This window comes from Canis lupus, chromosome 18, assembly GCF_003254725.2.
Source record: "Canis lupus dingo isolate Sandy chromosome 18, ASM325472v2, whole genome shotgun sequence".
Taxonomy (NCBI): Eukaryota; Metazoa; Chordata; class Mammalia; order Carnivora; family Canidae; genus Canis; species Canis lupus.
In genome coordinates, this window is record NC_064260.1 from 22,901,427 (window position 1) to 22,923,902 (window position 22,476).

A 22,476-nucleotide genomic window follows, 5' to 3' on the forward strand; every position below is an offset into this window, starting at 1 on the left:
AGAGACTTCTTAATTTGCATAGAAAATACAAACCTATGCTACAGTGAACTGTAAAATGAAATCAAAATACTTATGAAAAATACTAAATCTTGATTTAATGACAAACTACAAGTAAAATGTGAAAAAAATTATATATTAAATACCTGAAGCAATAAATAAATAAATAAATAAATAAATAAATAAATACCTGAAGCAAATAATGCACACAGACTTTTCACAGAGAATGTAAGATTGTATGAGGAAGTGGTAAAAATAGGGCTTTAATCTGAAGGTCATAGTCTGAAAGCTACTTTACCAATCTCTCCCTCTTTTCCAGCTTTCTGATCTTAACCTTATGGGTATAATTAATAACATAACAAATGTAGAGACTTGGCAAAAATACCCGGAACAGGTGGATGCCTAGTGAAGAAATGTAGAGCTACTGTTCTCAGTTTCTATTTTATGTTCCATGCCACTAAATACAAAGTATAGGTACAGAAAGCATTATAATTTCAATTGGATTTAATTGGCATGAATAGAGTTATTAAAATTTTAAAGTTGCCCATGAGTTTTCTTTTTTAAAGATTTATTTATTTATTTATTTATTTATTTATTTATTTATTTGAGCAAGACCGAGTGTGTGCACATGAGCACAAGTGCAGAGGGGCAGAGGAAGAGGGAATCTTTCAAGCCGACCCCACACTGAGCATGGAGCCCACCACTGGAAAGGCTTGATCCCAGGACCCTGAGGTCATGAACTGAGCCAAAACCAAGTCAGCTGCTCAACCACCTGTGCCACCCAGGTGCTCCTATCCCTGAGTTTTTTAATGTCATGGGTATTACAATGATGTGACTGGGACTGAACAGGTTTACAGCATCAAGTGAAATGGTGCTCTGCGATCATAAATTTCCCTGGCCTGTTCCAGACAATTTCTTCAAACTCAGCCATTTTTTTATGGGCTGAACTGTGTCCCTCAAAGTTCACAGGTTGAAACTCTAGTCCCCAGTACCCCTGAATGTAACTGTATATGGAGATAGGGCCTTTAAAGAGGTAACTAAGTTAAAATTAAGTCATGAGGTCATCAGGGTAGGCCCTAAGTTAGTATGACTGGTGTCTGTATAAGAACAGGAAGTTGGGACACAGACACAGAAGGAAGATCATGTGGGACACAGGTGAAGATAGCTATCTACAAGCCAAGGAGAGTGGCCTTAGAAGAAACCAACTCTGCTGACACCTGGATCTCGGAATTTTAGTCTCCAGAATTGTGAGAAAATAAATTTCAGTTGTTTGAGCCACTCAGTCTGTACTACCTTGTTAGGGCAACCCAAGCAGAATAAAACACACCTTCAACCTCCCCTCATCCCACAGCGGAGACACTTGCTTTATATACAACTGAGAAGCTAGAAATTATCAAGAGAGAAATTCCAAGGTCTCTTACCCACCAATGATTCTGCCAACCACCTTTGTCAATATTCCTATCCCCCACAGTCCCTCTGCATTTCTGTGGCAGCCTGGCTTCTGCTCTGCTTCAGGCAATCCTATCTCTCCTCTACTCAAGGACTTCAGTCCCACTTTTATATAACCAGTTGTTTCTTCTCACCAGAGCATTCCATCACCAGGCAATCATGCTGCAGATCACCCACTCATAACTATCATCCTCTTTGACCTCAGGCTCCATTCAGCTACCATATACTTTCTGTGCATAACCACACTTGCTTCTCCAGCAACCTACCCCATGAAGAAGTGGTAACTATGCTGTTCCAGTTGTTCAGGACGAAACCTTTGGAATTAACCTTGAGCTCATTCTTCCTCTTACATCCTGATACAATCTATCAGCAAATCACGTTAGTTCTACCTTTAATATCCATTATATCTTTTCTTTCTGCCTCCATCAATATCACTCTTGCCCATGCTACTAAAGTCTCTTAACCTGAACTATTAAAATGGCCTCCAAATTGGTTTCCCTGTTTCAATCCTGGCCCCTAATGTCTACCATTGCTTAACCAGCAGTCAGTAACCTCTTTAATCGGAAAGTCAGACAAAGTCTTTTAATTCAAAACTCCCCAATGGTTTCCCATTCATATAGCCCAAATCTACTCTTCAGTAAGGCAGACAAGATTGACAGATCAGTTCCGCATCTACTTCACTGATTTCGTCTCTCACTCTCCCTCCTGCTCATCTCACTGTTTGAAAGTGCAGATGATGCTCTGGCTTCACTGCCTTTGCCCCTGTCAGTCTCTCTGTCCATAATGTTTGCCCTCAGATTCCCATATTCCTTCATATCTCTAATGTCACCTGTCAGAGAGACTCTCTCTGACCACCGAATATAAAAAAAGAACCCCCTAATACATTCTAGTCTCCTTAACCTGCTTTGTTTATTTTTATTCAGAGTATTACTTAATAACTAATGCATACATATATATTTTCCCTCAGAGCTACAGCAGAGTGATGACACAGTTCCTTTCTTAAGATACGTTCTCATGTTTTCAGTAAATACTTATAATTTCAAGGTTTTACTCTGATGGGCACAGTAAGTTAAACTTTAAATATAATATTTAAGTTAATCCAGAAAGTAATCTTAGACAGGAGATGGGTATATTTCACAGATGAAGGACTGAGTCTTAGGTAGCGAAATACCCAAGGTCACAACTTAACTATGTTTTCAATTGATGAAAAAATAAGCAAACAAAATAACTGCTCAGTCCCCAGTGCCTTCGTAATGCTCAAAGTATATTTCGATAATTGTGTATTTGTGCAGTTGAAGCCTGCCTTGTCTAATTTTAATCACTGGATTTTAAAGAACAGAGCACTCCAGTGTCACTAGGGATGAGGTAAAACACAAAAATGTCTATTTCTGGGATAAGTGTCCTCTTACCGTGAGGAACAAGTTCTTTGGAAGCCATGTTTCAGAGTTCATGTAGAAAGGCTTCAACAAGATCTGTCCAACCTTAAAACATAAGTATTATAAAAAAGTCAATTATTTCACGTAGAAAAATACAATGAAGACTAATCTATGTACCACGGGGAAAGACAGTTTGATATCCTAAGTGAAAATAATCTTCAAAACTACACCCATAATTCAGCTTGTTGTATTCAGAAAGAACAGACACTGGGTTTGAATTCAGTTTTGTCATTTAATATCTACATGGCTTTAGATGGGCAAGGCACCTAAATAATTGAGCTTCATTTAGCTTATTCATGAAATACAAATAATAATATAAAGATAATTGGAGGAATTGAGATGGTCCATCTACATCATCAAGCATATGGTAGATATAAAAACAGTAAGTTTTATTCACATTGGAAGAAGCATCCTATCATCATAATTATCTCATAACCTGAAAGCAAAGGAGAGTGCCTTTTAGTGTCCTCCAGTATCCTGCCCTTCTTGTCATCCTCCCTTCAATAAGTAAATTATATACAGAATCAAATCTAAAATACACAAACTTTTTAAAAATGGGAAGGAATGATCAATTCTCCTTTGTGAATCAGACTGTATGACTGTTTAAAATAGGCCTAACAATATCATGCTGTTTTAAACAGAGCACTGTAAACCACAAAACAATATGAAATGACTACTGTCTTCAGAAAGTACTCTTCTTTACTCATGTCATCTAAAATCGAACTAACAAGGAGCTCCATTTACACAGAGAAACAGGCTTACTCTAACATGAGGACAAGAATTCAGGCCTAAAAATATCCCACGTCAATACAATTAACAAGGCTTTTGAATTAGGATTATTTTATTTTCTGCATTTAATATTCTTTTGTATTTTACAATCCATATTTCAATTTTGTCATAATTTTTTTAGATTTACTATTTATTTATTTGAGAGACAGCACGCAAGAGCAAGGGGAGGGGCAAAGGGAGAAGAAGAAAAAGAATCCCTGCTGAACATGGAGCCCACTGTGGAGCTCGATCTCAGGGCCCTGAGATCCAGACCTGGGCCAAAATGAAGAGTAAGGATAAACTTTAGGAATACTTAAGGATAAACTCAAGAGCTTAAGGATAAACTCTTGAGGATGGTGCAAATTTTAAAAGGCAGTTCCTTCAAAACAAAATTTCTTCACATATCTCACAGTTTCCACTATATGTATTTCATCTTAATGTCTTAGTCCTATTAGAGAATAAGCAATGTAACTTTCTTTATAATCACTTACTGAAAAAAATACACCTAAGACGACTTCTAAAGATGTAACATCTTTTAAAGCATTTAAAATACAAAACAGTATTCATTTATTGAGAAATAAGAATTCCAGAAATACTGTTGAATCTCTCGCTGAAGAACAAAGTATGTGGGATAGAGGAATGGCAGTGAGGGTTATTTTCTCCACCTTTTAGTTTTTCTTGCTATTACTGAGAGAAGAATTGCTCTGTTGGCCCACATAATCCCCAGTGATTATTTGATGATTATACCTGTCACAAGTTAGGTCACTACATTCTGTGCCTTGCATTGCACTGGACAACAGGAGAGGGAGTGTGAGATACAGGGACGCAGGTAAGCTAGCTGCTCGCATTGCTGCCAAGTGCTAACGTTCGAGATACACAGGCAGCCAGATCTTGCTTCCAATTCAGCACTGTGGACAGCCAGCCAGAAGCAGTTTTCCTGTGCAAATACAACAGATGCTGTGTTTCTTCCTTGTAAGGAAAGAATTTCACCACATTTAGTGTAGAGAAAGTTGGCCCGGCACAATCAGTTATGGGGAGTGACACCTGAAGGTAATTTATGTGTGTGTGGAGAAAATAGTTTGCTTAGTCATGTCTAGTAGCAAAAATGTTTCCTTCACAAATAAATGTGTTGCCAATCGTCAGTCAAGAAAGGGCAGGTTACTCTGCAATAGACAGCAATGCTGGAAATCTCAGACTCAGTTTACATATCCAAGGCAGGTTTTATTTTTTTTAAAGATTTTATTTATTTATTTATTCGAGAGAGAGAGAGAGAGAAAGAGAGAGAGAGAGAGGGGGGCAGAGACACAGCAGAGGGAGAAGCAGGCCCCATGCAGGGAGCCCGACGTGGGACTCGATTCCGGGTCTCCAGGATCACACCCTGGGCTGAAGGCAGCGCTAAACCACTGAGCCCCCCGGACTGCCCCCCAAGGCAGGTTTTCAAGTGGGACTGGGCTTAGCAAAGAACTCTGACACCCAGGTAACTGAGGCCCCATCTTGGCAGGTGCATTTGGGACTGCTGAGCAGGAAGAGGAAATGTGACAAATCACACTCTCGGTCTCCTGGATCCCAGTTCTGCACAAAAGTGGCAGGTGTCGATTCTGACCTCATTTAATTAGCCAAAGCAAATCACAATGCCATGCTAACTTCCGAGGGGAAGAGGGGATGTGCAATTCTATCAGGTACCAATGAAGAATTAAAAGATTAATAAGCAGCTCAAATAGTACTTCACAACAATTTAAATGCTTAAGTAACTTCTAACAATTATTCTTACAGAATTTTTTGGTTGAATCAATCCCTGCTTATTGGATCCATGTATGCATACATGTACTGAATATGCCTATGAGTAGAACAAAGCACGATATTCCCTGCAGGAGATAAAAACAAGTAAGGTACAGATCCTGCTGTGACGTACCCAGATACCACCACCAGTGCTACCCTCATCGCAGCAAACAACAACAGCTGATATTAACTGAGCACTTTCTCTGCCCCACACTGTTGTAAGGGTTTCTGTGGCATCTATTACTTTTTATATCTACAGGTAACCTGAAATTACCACTTCTGTTACCCTTATTTTGAGATTTGATTCCTCTAAACTGTCCTAAAATGTTCGTACACATTATGTTAGAGATAGCGTTCAGTTCATATCATATTGTTTTTCTACTCCCTACTTGGCACATAGTGTAGCATGAGGGGCCTGGAGACAGATAAAAAATGATGACAAAAATTTACAGAAAATTTAAGAGCTTGGACTATGGCTCAGAGGGAAAACAAAACAAAACAAAACAGGCTCAGGTGGGTTGTACCATAATGTGGGCAATCACCACGTGGATGTAAGTGGGGGCTCCTAGAAGTTGGCAGGGGAAGAGTAGTTCTATTTTTAAGGAAAGGCAATTTATAGGTTAAAACTACATGAAACTTCTCAGGTCATAAAAAGACTAACGTTATTAATCGCCACACTTTGTATATCTCCATCATTGTTTTCACCACTGAGGAGAGAGGTTTGCACACAGACACCCACACCTTCCCACCAGAAGGCAGATTATAGCAACTATAAGGCAATTTTACTGTCTTATGTGAGAAATGAACACTAGAGAGAATGGTCTTAAATGGAGAAGCCTGGGTGAGCTCCCTGAGATATAATAAAGAATTGTTTTCCGTCAGCTTTCTAAAACATTGAGTTTTCCTAAATTCTAAGAGCTGTTGTAGAATCTCTCTCCTGAAAGCTTTATTCATTAAATGGAATTTTTTCATCAGGAAGGATCTTAAACAATCCTGCCCAGAGGTAGTAAAATGGATTAAGTTGATTAAAAAAAGAAAACCAAGTCTTCAGTAAGTACCTGTGTTGTGGCAGGTCCCATCTCTGCCCTTGAACAGATTAGACCATGAACTAGATAGGTACCTGTTGGGGTTCCTCCCAAATCTCTGCTTTTGTTTTTTCAATAATTACATTCAGCTGGGGGTAAATAGCTGCTGTGAATTATGTGCGAGTCTGTTTCCTTAATCTTTTGACAAGTGAAGTATACAGACTGTGAGCAAAGAGAAAAGCGTCTCAAACAATGGCATCATGATAAACTCAAAATACATGGATTATTACTAAAATTGATGTAGGTAGCTAGGACAATTAGCATTCATGTTATGATCTTTTTTACATAAGAAAAGTACCAAAAAGTAGGAAATGCCAAAAAGAGGGTTTAAGTACCTTATAGAGCCAGTAGAAATACGACATACCTCCTATTAGAGATAACTAGGTCCGAGATGGGACATTTTGCCAGAATAGGAAAAGGAATTACATTTGAAATTTTATTTTTTACAAGAATCACAATCTATCACACTTCAATATCTTCTAATAAAAAGGATGTACTTAGCAAACTGTCCCCTGTATACTTATTCAATGTATCCTTTTGCGAAAGTTCAGCTTTCTCCTAAAAATCCACTACAATTTCCTTACCAGTCTTGATTTTGTGCATTAGCCTGCAATGCCCTCTTCCTTGCTCTCCCTTTATTGAAGGCCTACCCATCCCTCAAGTCCCAGATTAGATCCCACAACTGCCAAGAAATACTCTTCAAAGATTCCAATTCATACTCTGTTTGAATAATTAATTTGGTTAAAATTCTAAAATATATGTTGAGTTATTATTTTAAATAAAAATATAAAGTCTAAAACAAATCTTAACATAATTTTAAGTATTTTTGTAGTCAAATTCTTTTCCAGCACTTTTATTTTTAATGTTTTATGTTCCTATACAATTCCCATTTTGCAGTAGTATTTATGTATAATCCTCCTTTGAGAATGACCAATTTCCATTTCATATATGAGGGCTAATAAATGCCCTAAGGAGGTTAACCATAAAGGAATGAAACCAACCCCACCAAATATTTTTCCATAACTGTGTCACAGAATATAAAAAGCTTCCACTTCCTCTATCAGAATTTATAATTTGGGTACATTGGTAACTAAGTGATTTTATGAAGGAGGAAATTGTAAATCACTGCTTGATGGGCTTTTTAAAAGGCTGTTTCATATTCTAGATGTTACCAAAGATGCTGATCTGGAATTTATACAAAGTAGAGTAGTGCTTAAAAAGTATTCTTTCACAACACTAAAAAAGTATACTATCAATATAAAAATGATTAGGCTTATGGGTAACGTATTTACGAATAATTTTGGAATTATCTGTGAACAGACTATTTATGGCTCTCCTAAGTTAGAGATTCTTTTGTGCCAATAAAGTATTGCTTTTCCCACATGTTTGCTGTTCAGAATGAACACCCAGAAATGGCCAGTTGGCCATAACACAACACATTCATCCATTTATTTATTAATTGAGTTCTTACTCTTTGCTAGGTACTAAGGTATATACTTGTGATATAGTTAATCCTTGTGAATTTAACATATGAATAGACAACTGTAACACAACGTAGATGACTGTTATAAAGTATGCATGGACTGCTGTGACGGCTGATGGCAAAGGCGTATGTCTCACCCAAGTCCTAAAAAATGAGCAGACATTACCAGCAAGCAGAAGAGGAGGGGAGGATGGAAACGCAGGAAAAGGCCATTCTAGGAAGCAGAGGCTAAGTACAAAGGCTTGGCGGCAAGAAGAAGCTTGACAGAGGCCCATAATGTCATGGAGTTCAGAATCACTGGAGATTGGAACTCAGAAAAAGATATAGAACAAGGAAGAAGGGTCAAAGTAAACAGGGCACGGGCAGCCTGGGGGGGCTCAGCGGTTTAGCGCTGCCTCCAGCCCAGGGCGTGATCCTGGAGATCAGGGATGAAGTCCCACGTCGGGCTCCCTGCGTGGAGCCTGCTTCTCTCTCTGCCTGTGTCTCTGCCTCTCTCTCCCTCTCTCTCTCTGCGTTTCTCGTGAGTAAATAAAAAAAATCTTTTAAAAAAACAAAGTAAACAGGGCTCAGGTCATGAGAAGCCTAGTGTACCATGCCAAGAAGTATGCATTTTCTATAAAAAGCCATGCATATTCTTCCATTAAAGATTTGTTTCGGGGGAATGAAATGAGTGAAATTTGCATTTTTAATGATAACTCTGTAGTATGATGAGTTAATTGGATTGGCGGGAAAGTATTAGTCAGGAGGCTTTGTAATAAAGCAGATGGACCATTAATGCATTAGTGGGACCAGAAAGATAGAAACTGACTCAAGAAGCAGTGGATGTGTAGTGTTTTCGGACTTGACCACCTGACTCAATACTATTATTAGAGTCATTCTTCTACATTCAAAATTCCAAGAAACTGTAAGTAGCTCATAGACTGGTAATATAGGAAAAGAGCACTTGATGGAGTTAATCCCATAACAAGAGCAGAACAGAGACCACAAGGAAGTTTGGTTAAAAAAACATTAAAAAATTAATTTTAGTGACACATACCTTTAACATATAAAGTCTTCAGTGAATTATTTTTCTAGAGCTTACTAGTTGACTTACAAGGAGTTAATGAAACAAAATTTTCTGGAAAATCGTATGCTTCATTTTTTAAGATCCCAGTACTTTCTACAAATACCCAGAGAGACTGGCAAATCTACAAAATGACAGCAGACTAAAGTTACAAAATCAAGCAGTCACAGCTATGGTGGTATTTTAATTCTGCCATTCTGTTGGGGTGACCATTCCAGATTCTTTTTAAATAAAAATTGTCCAGACATTTAAAAAGTCTCCTTTTTATTTTAGCTGTGAAGAAACGTTGTTTTATTTCCTCATATTAAAGCATTTCAAATTAAGCTTTCCGTAACTATAATTATACAAATTATCTCAGCAATGTTTATGAAAAAAATCAGCAGTGATATTTATTGTTCTACATCTTCCCCGAAAGCCAAAGCATATATTTTATATATGCTAATACATAATATATATGCTAATTTAAAAACTGTCTTGAATGTATGTTAACCTTCTTCCAAACACTAGAGAAAGCCTATACAATATGTATTTCAAATTTAAAACAAAAACAAGAATTTCTATAATGAATAGAAGTTTTGCCAGTTCTAACTAGATAGTTTCCAAAAGATAATGAACGTAAAATCTGATGTTAAGAAAAATTAAACACAATAGCAGAAACAATCTTTAAATTTAGGAATGTCACACTCTAGAGCTCACGTCCTTTTCAGGACACCACACGCTGTTGCATTGCTTGTGGTTCACATTCTACACTAGAGAGAGTAGGAGAGGGTTTTCCTGACTTCAACAAATAAAGCACACGTGTGAAATAAAGGAAAGCGCTGGCTTAGAGTCCATGTGGAAAACCTGACAGCAATCTCAACATAAACCAATAGGCTGGCATATTTGCCAAACAAGCTGCTGTCAACTCAGGTGGCTTTAATAAATAGGAGTCGCCAGTTAACAGCACCACTCTCCTGTGAACAAGGCAGGCGTCTCTTGAGTATTGATCGTGGTGCTCCCTTTTAAGTGAGGCCTTAACAAAGAGGAGCATGATGGGAACCCTGACACCTCAGGCGGGATAACCCCGGCGTGAGGAATGTTTACCAACCACCACAAAAGGTCAGGATAACTCTCTTTAAGCATTTGGAGATCTGCCATGACTTACAACTTTATGTCAGGAGAGGAAAGAACTCCAACTAAAAAGTGGAAGACCCAGGAAGTCAGATTTGGGATTAGTTATGCAAATGCTTTCTCCTCATTACAACATTCAAAAATGGAATGGACTTGTGGGGCCTGGCTGGCTCAGTTGGTAGAGCATGTGACTCTTGATCTCGTGAGTTCAAGCCCCATGTTGGATGTTGAGAGTTCTTTTATTTTTTAAGATCTAACTTATTTGAGAGAGAGCACACACGTGTGAAAGAGAGCGTGAACAGAGGGGAGTGGGAGAGGGAGAGGCGGACTCTTTGTTGAGCAGGGAGCCTGATGCGGGACTACATCCCAGGACCCTGGGACCATGACCTGGGCTGAACGCAAACGCTTAACTGACTGACCCACCCGAGGCGCCCGGATGTTGAGATTTCTTAAAATAAAAATAAAGATTTAAAAAATGGAATGGACTTCCTTATCAGGTAGTGAATTCCCTTTCCATGAGAGTGTACAAATTCCAAGTGATGATCATGTCTGACTACCTGTCCGGATGCCATGGATGTGATTAAATCACTAAAATTCCTATCTTTAAGAAAATTCTGTGATTCAAGTAAAATTCTATCAGCTTTTCTAAACTTCAGTCTTTTTCTAAGTGTTGATTTTCATTTTGAGTGGAATAAGATATATGAAATCCTACGTGTGGGGCGCCTGGGTGGCTCAGTGGGTTGAGTGCCTGACTCTTGGTTTCTGCTCAGGCCATGATCTCAGGGTTGTGAGATGCGGCCCTGCACCAGCCTCTGGAGATTCCCTCCCTCTGCCCCTCCCCACTATTTCATGTGCGCGTGCACGCTCTCTCTCTCAAATTAATAAGTCTTTTAAAAAAAAAGTCCTATGTGTGCAACATTGGTCTTAACTGCATAAGCATACTTTGTGTATTTCATCAGTTATTTCTCCCTCCCTTCTCCTCCTCACCCTCTCTCCTCTCACTCTACCCTTGCTTCCCAGTGCTCTCCACTGTTCCTTCCCTCCCCCTGAGAGTCTCCTTTGACTCTCCTTCTATCCAATGCTTACTTGGCATTTACTGTGCATCGGGCACTCTTCTAAATGAATTCAAATGCTCTTTCATTTAATCCTAATCACAATCAGTGACATAGGTGATATTTATTTTTCTTCTATTGAGTCAGAAAAAGGTTACATAATGTGTCCAGTATCACATGAATAAATTTGTTTCTGTAACGTTTGTTTTCCAAATGGTGCTTCAAAGTGGAAAAACTAACAGTGTGCAGAATGAACCAATTTGTCCGGAGCAGCCAGGTAGGAGAGTCACAGCCAGATGAAGAGAGCATTTCGGAAAAATATCATGTACCTCCTTTTTTTTTTAAAGTTCAGCAGAAGGAAAGATTATACAAATTAAATGAAATAATAAAGTTAGGAATGGACCCACCCAAAATTATTTAGATGCCAAAGTAAGCCAATCCCAGCTGTTATTCTTTGCTCTGGCTGCCATCCTCAGGGAGAGCAGTATGGGGGAGTGTGGGCAACCGGCTGCAGTAGCAGCTGGGTCTATTTGTTAAGAGGAAAAAAATAGTCAGTGAAGACAAAGGGAACTTGCGGTGGCTAGCAGTGTGAGTGGAAACTTGGAGCCTGGCTGGGGAACTTTAGAAGTATAATGCACCGGAACTGGGGGACAGAACTGCATTATTCCCCAAGCTTTTACAGGGGCAGCACTGCCTCCAGCAGTGCCTGTGCTAGCAAGAGTTTTATTCCAAGACAGCAAAACTTACCAGGGATCCGTTTGGTATACATTTACTCCTATTACCAGCATCTGGACATTGAAAAATAAAGTAATATCAAGGTCTGTTCTAACTAGGCCGTGGGTATGTATGAGCAGACTCACTGGACAAATGACATTCTAAGTTCCTGTTAAGCTCACCCATATAGGTGTGGAAATGCCTAGTCAACAACATTATGTATTCTAAAATACAACTGCACACAAAATCCTAGTATTTTATGCATTTTAATTCCCTTGAGACCAATATTATAAAAGGCATCTCATGTGTTTCTACTGCTTTATTTGCATGCAGATTTTCTCATTATTATTAATTTCCTAATCTTTCATTCTAATTCTTGTCTAATCTTATTGATTTTTAAGTCTTGAGACTTTCCTTTGTGTTCTCCAGATATGAAAAATTCTTTTACAGTCTTAAAATACATCAGACTTCACTTTGGGCATACACATTTTGGAGCAAGTAAAAAACATTTGGCAAAAAAATCTGTCAAAAGCAGTGCCCAGTACATAACTTTATCTTATTTCTGAGAAATATAATGACAAAGATATAATTACATTCTTTTAATTATAAGCATAATTGACTTAACTATAATATTTTTCTTCTTCCTGTGGTTATCTAAATGTTACAAGGGAATTTTGCTTCGGGGAATTACTAGAAAATCAAAGCATATTAATGTGTTGAGGTTTAAACATATTAACTTCTCATAATTGTAACAATATAGTAATTGATATTTTGAGGTGGCTCATAATATCCATTCTGATATTTCACGGTCCTAGCTTCTCTTTGTCTTCATTCTGGACAAATTACAAGGAAATATTTTGTGTTCCCTTACTAGCAAAAGGTGCAATTATATGGATAACTGAGTACATCAACTAAAATGATAACATTTGACTTTGAAAAAAGATATTTTTCTGTTTAAATTTTAAACATGGGTTGTATGGCTATTCTAAGAATATACCATATGGTTAACTCAAGTTTAAGCAGACCCTTAAATTGTCAGCAAGCTCAATATTCTAGTACCCGTTCTAAGCAATTATAAAGTATCTGTCAGATTATCATTCATCTGAACAGAAATATGTATAACATTCATGCATTGTGATAATGTCAAACTTGAAGTTTCTTCTTCCTTTTTTTCTTTTGATAAGAAAAAAATAAGCTCTATCAGTTTCATCAGTAATGATGAGTTATTTCAAAAGAAATCACTTTTATTTTCCATTACTTTCCACATTTTCTTTTAAAAATATATTATTTTTACCTTGCTTAAAATGATCCTACCTCCTATATATTTATTTTGACAATCTGACTTTAGTTTCTAAAAATAAAATAATCAGTTGCTTCCTGTTTCTATATTTATTTACTCCTTACAAGAGAAAGGGACAGTGACAAATGTGTGCTTTCTCCTTAATTAACTTTCACTTTTAACCTTTCTGTTTCTGTCCATCAATTTCTTCTTACAGATTAGGTGTGTTATATTTGAGTAATTAGTATGGTGCTAAACAAAACAAAACAAAACCTCAAGGATACCACGATTTAAAAATGTACTGTCAATTTTTGTTAGATAAAATCTTAATAAGATAAAATTTTTATTGGTTCTTTCTCAATTAACTTGGATTGGGAAATAAATTGAAAGCACCTTGCATATGCTAACTTTAACTATAAAACTTGTAAATATTGTTTATTTTTCTCACTATATTATTGCCTACAGCCATGCTTTTAAACCAATAAATCCACAAAACAAAGGCCACATAGTCAAATTATTCATAAACCAACCTTTGCACAGGAGTAAAGTGAGAAAAACAAAGCAAACATTCTTGCTTTTGTTCATTTAGAATATTCTTCAGAAACAAAGGTGTTGAGTAAGTTACTACCCTTTTATAATCTTGCCTTTGTTTTCTGCTTTGTTGCTGATTTCACGCATTCGTTCTCCGTCTCTCTTCATAGGTCGTCATTCTAGAAATGAATGCGATGCTACACTGGACACTGGAGATCACGACTGAAGCAAATGGGAAGAAAAGATGCTTGAAATGTGACATCGATCATGTAATGGCCCAGATGAATTCGAACCACACTCTGCAAAGCCTTAAACTGTGCCTTCCAATAATATACAGATATTTCCTGAAAAATTTTAAAGCAGTTCTGGATTTCTCTTCAAAGTTTTCAAAATAGAAGACCTGAGGCCAAAGTAGGGCCTGATGTTTTGGAGCACAGGCAGAGGAGAAGTATTCTCATCCACTGTCCGGACTTCTGAATGCTCCCTGTCAAGCCCTACCATCTTACTATGTGCCATCTGTCTTAGGAACCTATACAGATGTGGCATCCAACAAAAGTAGTCAGGTTGGCAACATTAATGTGAGTAAACATAACAATTACATTCTATACATTAAATGCAAATGATGAAATAAATTTATTAAATATCCAAAGTACACTAGCTTTCAAGGATTCAAACAATAAAATAATAAAATTGCCTTTAAAATTTTCAAAATTTACTTGTGAGTTTCTATTAATTCTCTTCCTCATGCTAAAAGTGAGAACTGCTTAAAGTCGTAGAGAAATAGGAGCAATTTAATTGAGCATGAACACAGAGCATTGTGTGTGGGAAAGCTATGAACACAGAACTCAGATATCCAAGGGTAACTGGGTTTCTAGGAGGACACAGCACATCATATGCAATGGGATGGTGGTGGGAGGGCAGCAGGAATGTTGGCAAGACAGGATCAGACATAGATGATATGTTCCTTCTTTCTTGCCCAGACTCCTCTTACTTATTTCTCCAAGACTGTGCTCTGGTTCCTTCTTCCAACCCCAGCCTTCCATAAGTTTTTTGTTTCTTTTTTTTTTTTTTTTTTAATTTTTATTTACTTATGATAGGCACACAGTGAGAGAGAGAGAGAGGCAGAGACACAGGCAGAGGGAGGAGCAGGCTCCATGCACCAGGAGCCCGACGTGGGATTCGATCCTGGGTCTCCAGGATCGCGCCCTGGGCCAAAGGCAGGCGCTAAACCTCTACGCCACCCAGGGATCCCCCATAAGTTTTTTGTGTTAACTTTCAGTAGAAAAAAAATCCTGCTCCATCATGACTTGTCTCTTCTTAAAAATGGCCCTTAAGATTCTCAGGAATAGTGTTTGAATAGAGGGGCTGTGTATGTGTGTATGTGTGTGTGTGTGTTTTAATAAACTTCTTATTTTACAATAGTTTCAGGTATACAGAAAAGTTGTAAAAATAGTGCAGAGAATTCCCATATACCTACACCCAATTTCCCCCATTAACAGCTTACATTAGTATGGTACACTTGCCACAATTAATAAACCAATACTGATCTGTTATTATTAACTAAAACTCACACTTTATTCAATTTCCTTAAGTTTTTAACTATTGTGGTTCCAGGATCCCAACCAGGAAATGCATCACATTACAAAACTGTGTTTTTTATTCTGAAATCCGTAGCATGACAGTCAATATCTGAAGCTTGGAAGGAGCTCAACAGGTAGTCATCAAATACATGAATGACTGAATGAGTATTTCTTAGAAAGATACAGAAGCTTCTGAATCCCTGAGGGGAAAGATCAGGAAATATAACAAAAAATGAAGTGGATCAAATATCTTTAGCCCAAGAAAATGTTTCCTTGAGGGAAGGAGTTCTGTAATTCTGGAATCTTACAAAATGCTTTTCTACAGTTCACTAGTATTAGATGTTTTTCTCATCTGAATTCAATGATACCATGATGTGTCACAATTTATATCATCAATAATCATTCACAGCAGATTTAATTTATATTTTACATATATAAAAATATAGATATATACATATATATCTAGTAAAAAAAATAGAGAGTGGTATAACATACTCATGAATTTAAGTATATTTACCAGGACCAGGGGTGTGATTTGGAAATTTGAATAAATGACACCTTTAACATAGGTGATGGACCTAATGGGGAAAAAACAATGAAAAAGTAATGTGAAAGTGAGGCTCCCTTGTAGGTCATCCCACCTGGGCCACCAAGTGTTTCTCCCACTCCAGCGGAGTGTGCACTGAGTCACCTGTAAGGGCTTGTTAAAACACAGCTTCCGATGCACCAGAATTATTGATGCAGAAGCTCCCAGGGGTGGCTGATGTTGCCAGTCTCTGACACTCTGCATAGCACCCCAATGCCTATCTCCTCTGGGACTCTAGTTCAGAAAAGGAACAAAAGGAAATCCCAAGTAAATTCATAGAAATTCAACTGAGCCTTCCATCAGGTGAATTTTTCAGCAGCAGCTCTACCTCTTAAAAAAGCTAAGCAAGCCTTTATAATTTTGTCTCTCTGACAACAGAGAAGCCAACAAAAGCCAACAAAAACAATAAAAAGTTAGTTTTGTTTTTATTCAATACATACTAAACACTTTAATTACTGGCTTTAAGAATGATCTGAGTATGTCATTTTATTCTATCCACAAGTCTTACCCCCAAAATAAACTAATTAACAAAATAAAATTACTCTTCTCAAAAATCTTAAAATGTTTAAAGGCAATTACAAAAACTAGGGAATATTATAAGCCATTACAACACAATACACCTTTCTATGATACATTTAAGTTTCCTACAATAATCTTATGAGATAGTGTGCATTAGTCCTTTGTAATTGCGGGAAAAGTAAGCCTCAGAAGTTCAATGATTTAGCAAGAATAACGTGGCATTAAATTGGATATATGTACTGTAGGTTCAAACCCAGGATTTCAAAATTGTGAGTCCATCCTTACTCTTTCCACTAGAACATACTGTTTCCTAATAAAAATTTTAGAAAGTATTGTGGAGAAATTATACACACTGGGAGGTCTAGGAAGGGGAGGAAAAGAGTTCTACAATTCTAGAATTGGAAAGGATCTTAGAAATCACATGGTCCATAATAAACTTTTGGACTCAGGGTTAGGAAAAAAGCAGTCAGGAGGCATGAATGGCCATATGCAATGCTGTCAGCACATTTCCTCTTTGGCTTTAGTTTCACAGTGAATCTTGAGCTTTGAATTTAAAGCCCTCCTCATTTTCCATCATCTCCTGGGAGGGAACTGGTCAGAAAGGAAAAGCTCAGTGTCCCTAGCTGACCTCTACTCTCCCCCTCATTCATCCTCATTTTCTTCGCTGCTGTTCTTTTCTGGTTCTGGAGTTAGTCTGGCTACCTGACATCACCACCGAGACTTATCCATAGGGGTGCTGCTCCTCTGCTCTATCCTGGGAACAAAAACCCTCTTTCTATTCTGGTTTCAATGAATTAAAACTTATAACTCAGAGAAAAGGAACCCAAATAGCCTAGAAATAGGCTTATATAAAGAATATTCTAGCTTACACTTAACCCAAGGGTAGCCAGAGAGCAGAAGGCAGGCATATCCCCTCCTGTTGAGTGCCATGATTCCTTCCCAGTCCAGCCCCACAGGCACAGTCACAAGGGGCCTTGGCAGCATCAGTTGCCCACTAGAAACACAGGCTAGACAAAGAGGACACGTTTTCCAGGTGGCTAGTAAGCTGTTTGTCTTCATATTTTATTATTTCCTATGTCATGAATTTCAACAAGTTCTGAATGCCTAATGAGTGTAATTAAACTTTCTTTAATTCAAAGATGCCTTTCTCTTCATTGAATTAGATCACAAAACTGAAACAAATATTGAAGGTAAATTGAGGACCAGTAGATATATACCATCCACTAAGAATGTTTTTATTCATTTTTGGCCTAAGATAGAAGTAAAAATAATCTATCTTTGAAAAAAGGCAGAGGAGGAGGAAAAGAAGGGGAGGGGTGACAGCAACACAGTGGGGGTGATCAAAGAATGAACTGATAAGAGAAAAAATGGGAGGAGTGTGTAGTAATCACCCAGGAAAGACAAATGCAGCAAAAGGTAAACTGAGAAGAAAAGGAAGAAGAAGAAGAAGAAGAAGAAGAAGAAGAAGAAGAAGAAGACGACGACAAAGACAAAGACAAAGACAAAGACAAAGACAAAGACAAAGACAAAGGAGGAGGAGGAGAACCACCATCACCATCACACCACCACCACCACGATTTGATAATAAATGCACAAATCTGGCTAACACATCCGGAGGATGCCTGGAGGCTCTGCTGCTTCCCTACAGTTCAGCCCTGGGAGGAATGGAGGGCAACAGGGAGAGAGAGCCCTGGCCTTCTCCTAATGCAGGTCTTACCAACGGAGCGTTTCCTTGGTACTCCTCACCCCACCCCCCATCAGACTCTCCTTTTAAAAACATAGCTCTGCATCATTTTGTTTTCTTTATAACCCACTCAATGAGCATTACTGAACACCTCCAAGAGGTCAGGAATCGGGCCCTCCACCAGCTGCCTTACCTGTTTGTCCAGGAGAAGGGAGAATGGAAAGCTTTCTTTCGCTTTCAGCACAAGCAATACCTGCCAGGCTGATAGCTGCCTATAGGACACTTTTGTTTAACTTTTGACGGTGTTAAAAGTGCTCTTAGTGATATTAGTTCTAAGTGCTTTACAAAGCGAGGTCTACAGCGACCTTTGTCAGTAACTTAAGTTTGTTCTGTGGCTTTGGTCTGCTGTCACCAAGGTGCCATCAGGTGAAGTTTCAACTGTCCTCTTTCTTTAAGTTCCAACTTTCCAATTAATTCCTTATACTATCAAAAAATAGTAATTCTACAGTGATTAAAAAACATGAGAGATGCCAATATCCCTTCTTCCTTCCAATCACCCACCCCAACGAGAGCTGGATTTCATGAACCGAAATCTTTGTGTTCAAGTCAAAAACTAAACGATTAAGGATTCTCCCTTATTTTAAGTTAGAAGTTAATCATTAACTCGTGATGGCTTTTAGAATTAAAAAAGGGAACCAGGATAGATGAATGCTCTCAGAACTTCTTCTGATTTACTGAATAACCTCTGAGAAGCTTCCTGTCCTCAAGTATTTGCCACGCTAATTTGCATTCTCTTGTGCAATTCCTTCAGGCTACTGCAATTACCTATTACTCCATTTTACAGATAGGAAAATTCATAATCAGAAAAGATAAGGACCTCGGGATAGTATAGCCAAAGGCAAGATTCACATCCAGCATGCCTCATCCAAAGTCTAGAGTTTTAGGCCAATGAAAACAGAATGTGAGAGTGTTTTGTAATACGTGGCCCACGCTATCCTTCTTCGTGTACTGTGCCGAGGCCATGTAAGTCCTTGCACAGAGAGCAATAAGGGCTGAGGGGTTAGTCACCAGCAAGAGAAATGGAGATACATTTCTAAGCCCCAGAAATGAGGCAAGTCATGGGTTTCTCTTTCCCTTTTCAATACTTGCAGAGGCAACATTACCAGGGCAATAGAGCCATGCAGTGGCATTGCCCTGAATCAGACATTAGTACTGAGGGAGGCGGAGAATTTCTTGAGTCATCAGTTGCCTTGGCCATCACCAGGGCTATATATTTGAGGTCAAGCCATCAATTCCACAGACAGACACTTCTGTCCCTGAAATCAGCACATTCTTTGCAAGAAAATGTTCTGTCAATATCAGAGACCATAACGCTGGGTTCCAATGTGGCATTCATACATCCTTTTCATTCATAGTCCAGCAAATCCAGCCTATAAAATATTCAGTCTTGTCATTCTCATCCTTACCACGAGCACAAAGAATAATGCTTAAGTCCAAGAAATAACTAATGACATTGATAGTTTCTCTTATGCTTCAAATGTTATTTAAAACCATGCTGAGAAAAAATCACTATTAAAATAACCACTGTCCTTTGTATAGTTTATGTAGTATTCCCAAGGTGGTGCTAAGAGACTATGACCAACATTTAGCCCTGCTTACTGAAACTAAGAAAATAATCTAAATCTTTACTCTGCACCTTTTGGAAAATGTTTTAATGGTGTGATTTCCTTTTGTTTTATTTTCAAGTCTCTGAGGCTGACCTTACGAGACCACTTTAACACTACGGTGGCTATGGATAAAGGGGCATGCATGCATGCAAAGTGCCATTTCTGGATTCCTGCAGACTAAATTCCTCTACTAAACCACAGAAGAGTGTTACACACAAAGATAAAGGAATAAATCTTTGCATGCTCCCCCACTAAGAACTCCCAACAACGATTCTGGTAGATATCTTTGGAGAAATAAAACCGAGTCTGTAGATGGCTAACAGTAATTTCCACCAGCAATGACCAATTTGATGTTTGGTTCTTCATCATGTGGTCATAGAACTGAGGCCACCAAGTTGATCTCATCCCAGAGAGACTCCCTCCATGAAATCACCTCAGGCTACATGACAAATCTGACATAGAAAGCAAAGTAATAAGAGGGCTATAAATTTTTGAAAGAATATTCTACGGAGACAACACTACTGCATATATTTAATAGTCACAAACAAGCATTGTTCTATATTATATACAGGACACACTCCTTATAAGAAATGGTTTTATGCAACTAAATTATTTTTCAGTTTAAAATTGGCCCAGTCCATTTATACATTCCATTTGCTGCTTTGGCTGGTTCTGACCTGCCCTCATCCTATCCACTATACTAAAGGCCAAGAGTTTTCCCAGTGTAACACCCAAAATCCAGATAAGGACGAAATAATTCCTATTGAGTCAAGGACTTCAGTATACCCCTATGCACTTCTGCGACACGTGGGCAGTATTTGTCTCTAACAAATATAAAAGTACGAAGGACAGCACCATCCAAAATCCTTACATGGGCTTCCTCTACAGAAAGTATATTCTCAGTAAACTAAACTCAACAAAACAGACTGGAATTCCTTTCATCTTACCCAGTGTTTTTAATTTAATATAAACTGTTTCTTAATAAATCCACCACTTAATTCGCACTGACTCTCCCTGATGGAGACCTGGCATGAAGGTTTGTGTTTACTCCTGGGTCCTATTTAACTACTTTCTTCATGAATCATGCCTTATGACCAGTTTTTATTTATTAACTACGCAGGGATGTGTGACTAATGTCACTATTGATAATACCGAGTGACTGGCTGAGCTATGAGCTGGGTCAGGAAAAACTGGCTTAGTCACTGTCTCTTTTTTTTTATTTGCTCTGGGTATGAAATAAATATCACAGCTTCCAGGATGATCATTTAAAACTTTCAGTTCTTACTGCGTTCTTCTACAATTCTATCTCAATTTTCTTTCATACAAATTGGGGAAAAAATATGAAGGGTGTGGTATAAAGTGAATATATGTAATTAATTGATATACTACACACACTACTAAAGCCAAACTATTGGCCATGAATCTTGGAAAAATGCACAGGTGATGCGATTATCTTCTAAATTATTATAACTAGAAGCCAGAGGTATGGAAGATGGGATTTGGAATGAATGCCACCTGTCAGGATAAACCATACATTTTATGCTAATTAAGACCAACTTCTTCTGTCTTCTATATTAACATTATCCTAGCATTACTGATATCCAAACTCATGCCAGTCTCAAAGATTTTTTTCTCTTTAGGACATGTTTCCTTTTAATGTTCTCAATTTATGTCAGTCTTTAGGAAACAGTAATAAAATAACTTTTAGGTTATAAAGTACTTTCAGTTTTGTTGTTTCATTTGATTCTCTCAAAAAGCCAGGAAGATATACGGGGAAAGCACCCACCGTTACTATCCCTATTCTCAAATTAAGGAAATTGAGGCATAATTACCATTAGTGTAAGTGGAAGGGCTAGAACTGGAGTAGAGACCTCGGACTCTAAACCCTGACCTCTCTGACCTCTCTGAACTATGACAAATCTGTTCTTCATTGGTCATATCTAAATACAGAGAGACTAATACTCTTTATCCTACTTTTTATACATATAAATAGATAGATATTCAGTGCTCAAATCTACATCCATAATGTCAATATATTTTAGGAACATTCTTCTGCCATAATTATGCCTTTACTTCACTATCTCTCCACCAACATCCTCTGATTACAGAGCCATTCTCCTTGGCTTCTGTGATTGTCATTCTTTACTGGGGCTTTGATTACCTGCCTCATCTGCCAAACTCCCTTGACTGAATTTCTGGGGTTTTCCATGTACATTGGGATTTCTTCTTTGACAAGAGGCCTTGCTCATTTGTTTTTTGTTTTATTTTTTCTTTGAACTCCATTATCAGGAGGGTTATTTTTGCCTTCCCTGTAACCTCATTAATGCAGGATGGTGAGAGGTAAGGAGAGAACAGACCATCAAAAGGGCGAAGTGGCTGAATGTAGTACGACACTACTCCCTTTATTCTCGCTTTCCTTCATCTCTGTCATAAGGATCATGGCTATTTTTCAAGGAAATACTTGGGTAGAATATTATCAACTTTAGTTAATGACACCAACATTATCCTCTGTAGGGTATTGGCTCCAAAGTTGGCTATAATCCCTAACTGTTCATAAACCCTTAAGTACTTCCCTGGTGCCATTAATGTCAACTCCAATCTTGACTGAAAAGTCTTACAAGGCAGGACAGCATCTTCCTATTTTTTTTTATCTGTTAACCCAATTTGTCTTATACCTATAAAATACATTAAAAG

At 38.0% G+C, this 22,476-nt stretch overlaps 1 protein-coding gene across 3 annotated transcripts in view; it reads right to left on the reverse strand.

The window, feature by feature from the left end:
• The window catches only part of SEMA3E (semaphorin 3E), a 236,342-nt gene that overhangs the window by 210,580 nt on the left and 3,286 nt on the right, over positions 1–22,476 (reverse strand). Inside the window, exon 1 of one of the 3 annotated variants that reach the window (XM_049096823.1) lies at positions 2,856–2,927. The exons of the other annotated variants lie outside the window; for them this stretch is intronic. Within the exon in view, the coding sequence (XP_048952780.1) occupies positions 2,856–2,883 (28 nt within the window). The 5' untranslated portion in view covers positions 2,884–2,927. Of the gene's footprint in view, positions 1–2,855; positions 2,928–22,476 lie in introns of those variants that run through there. 3 annotated transcript variants of the gene reach the window in all.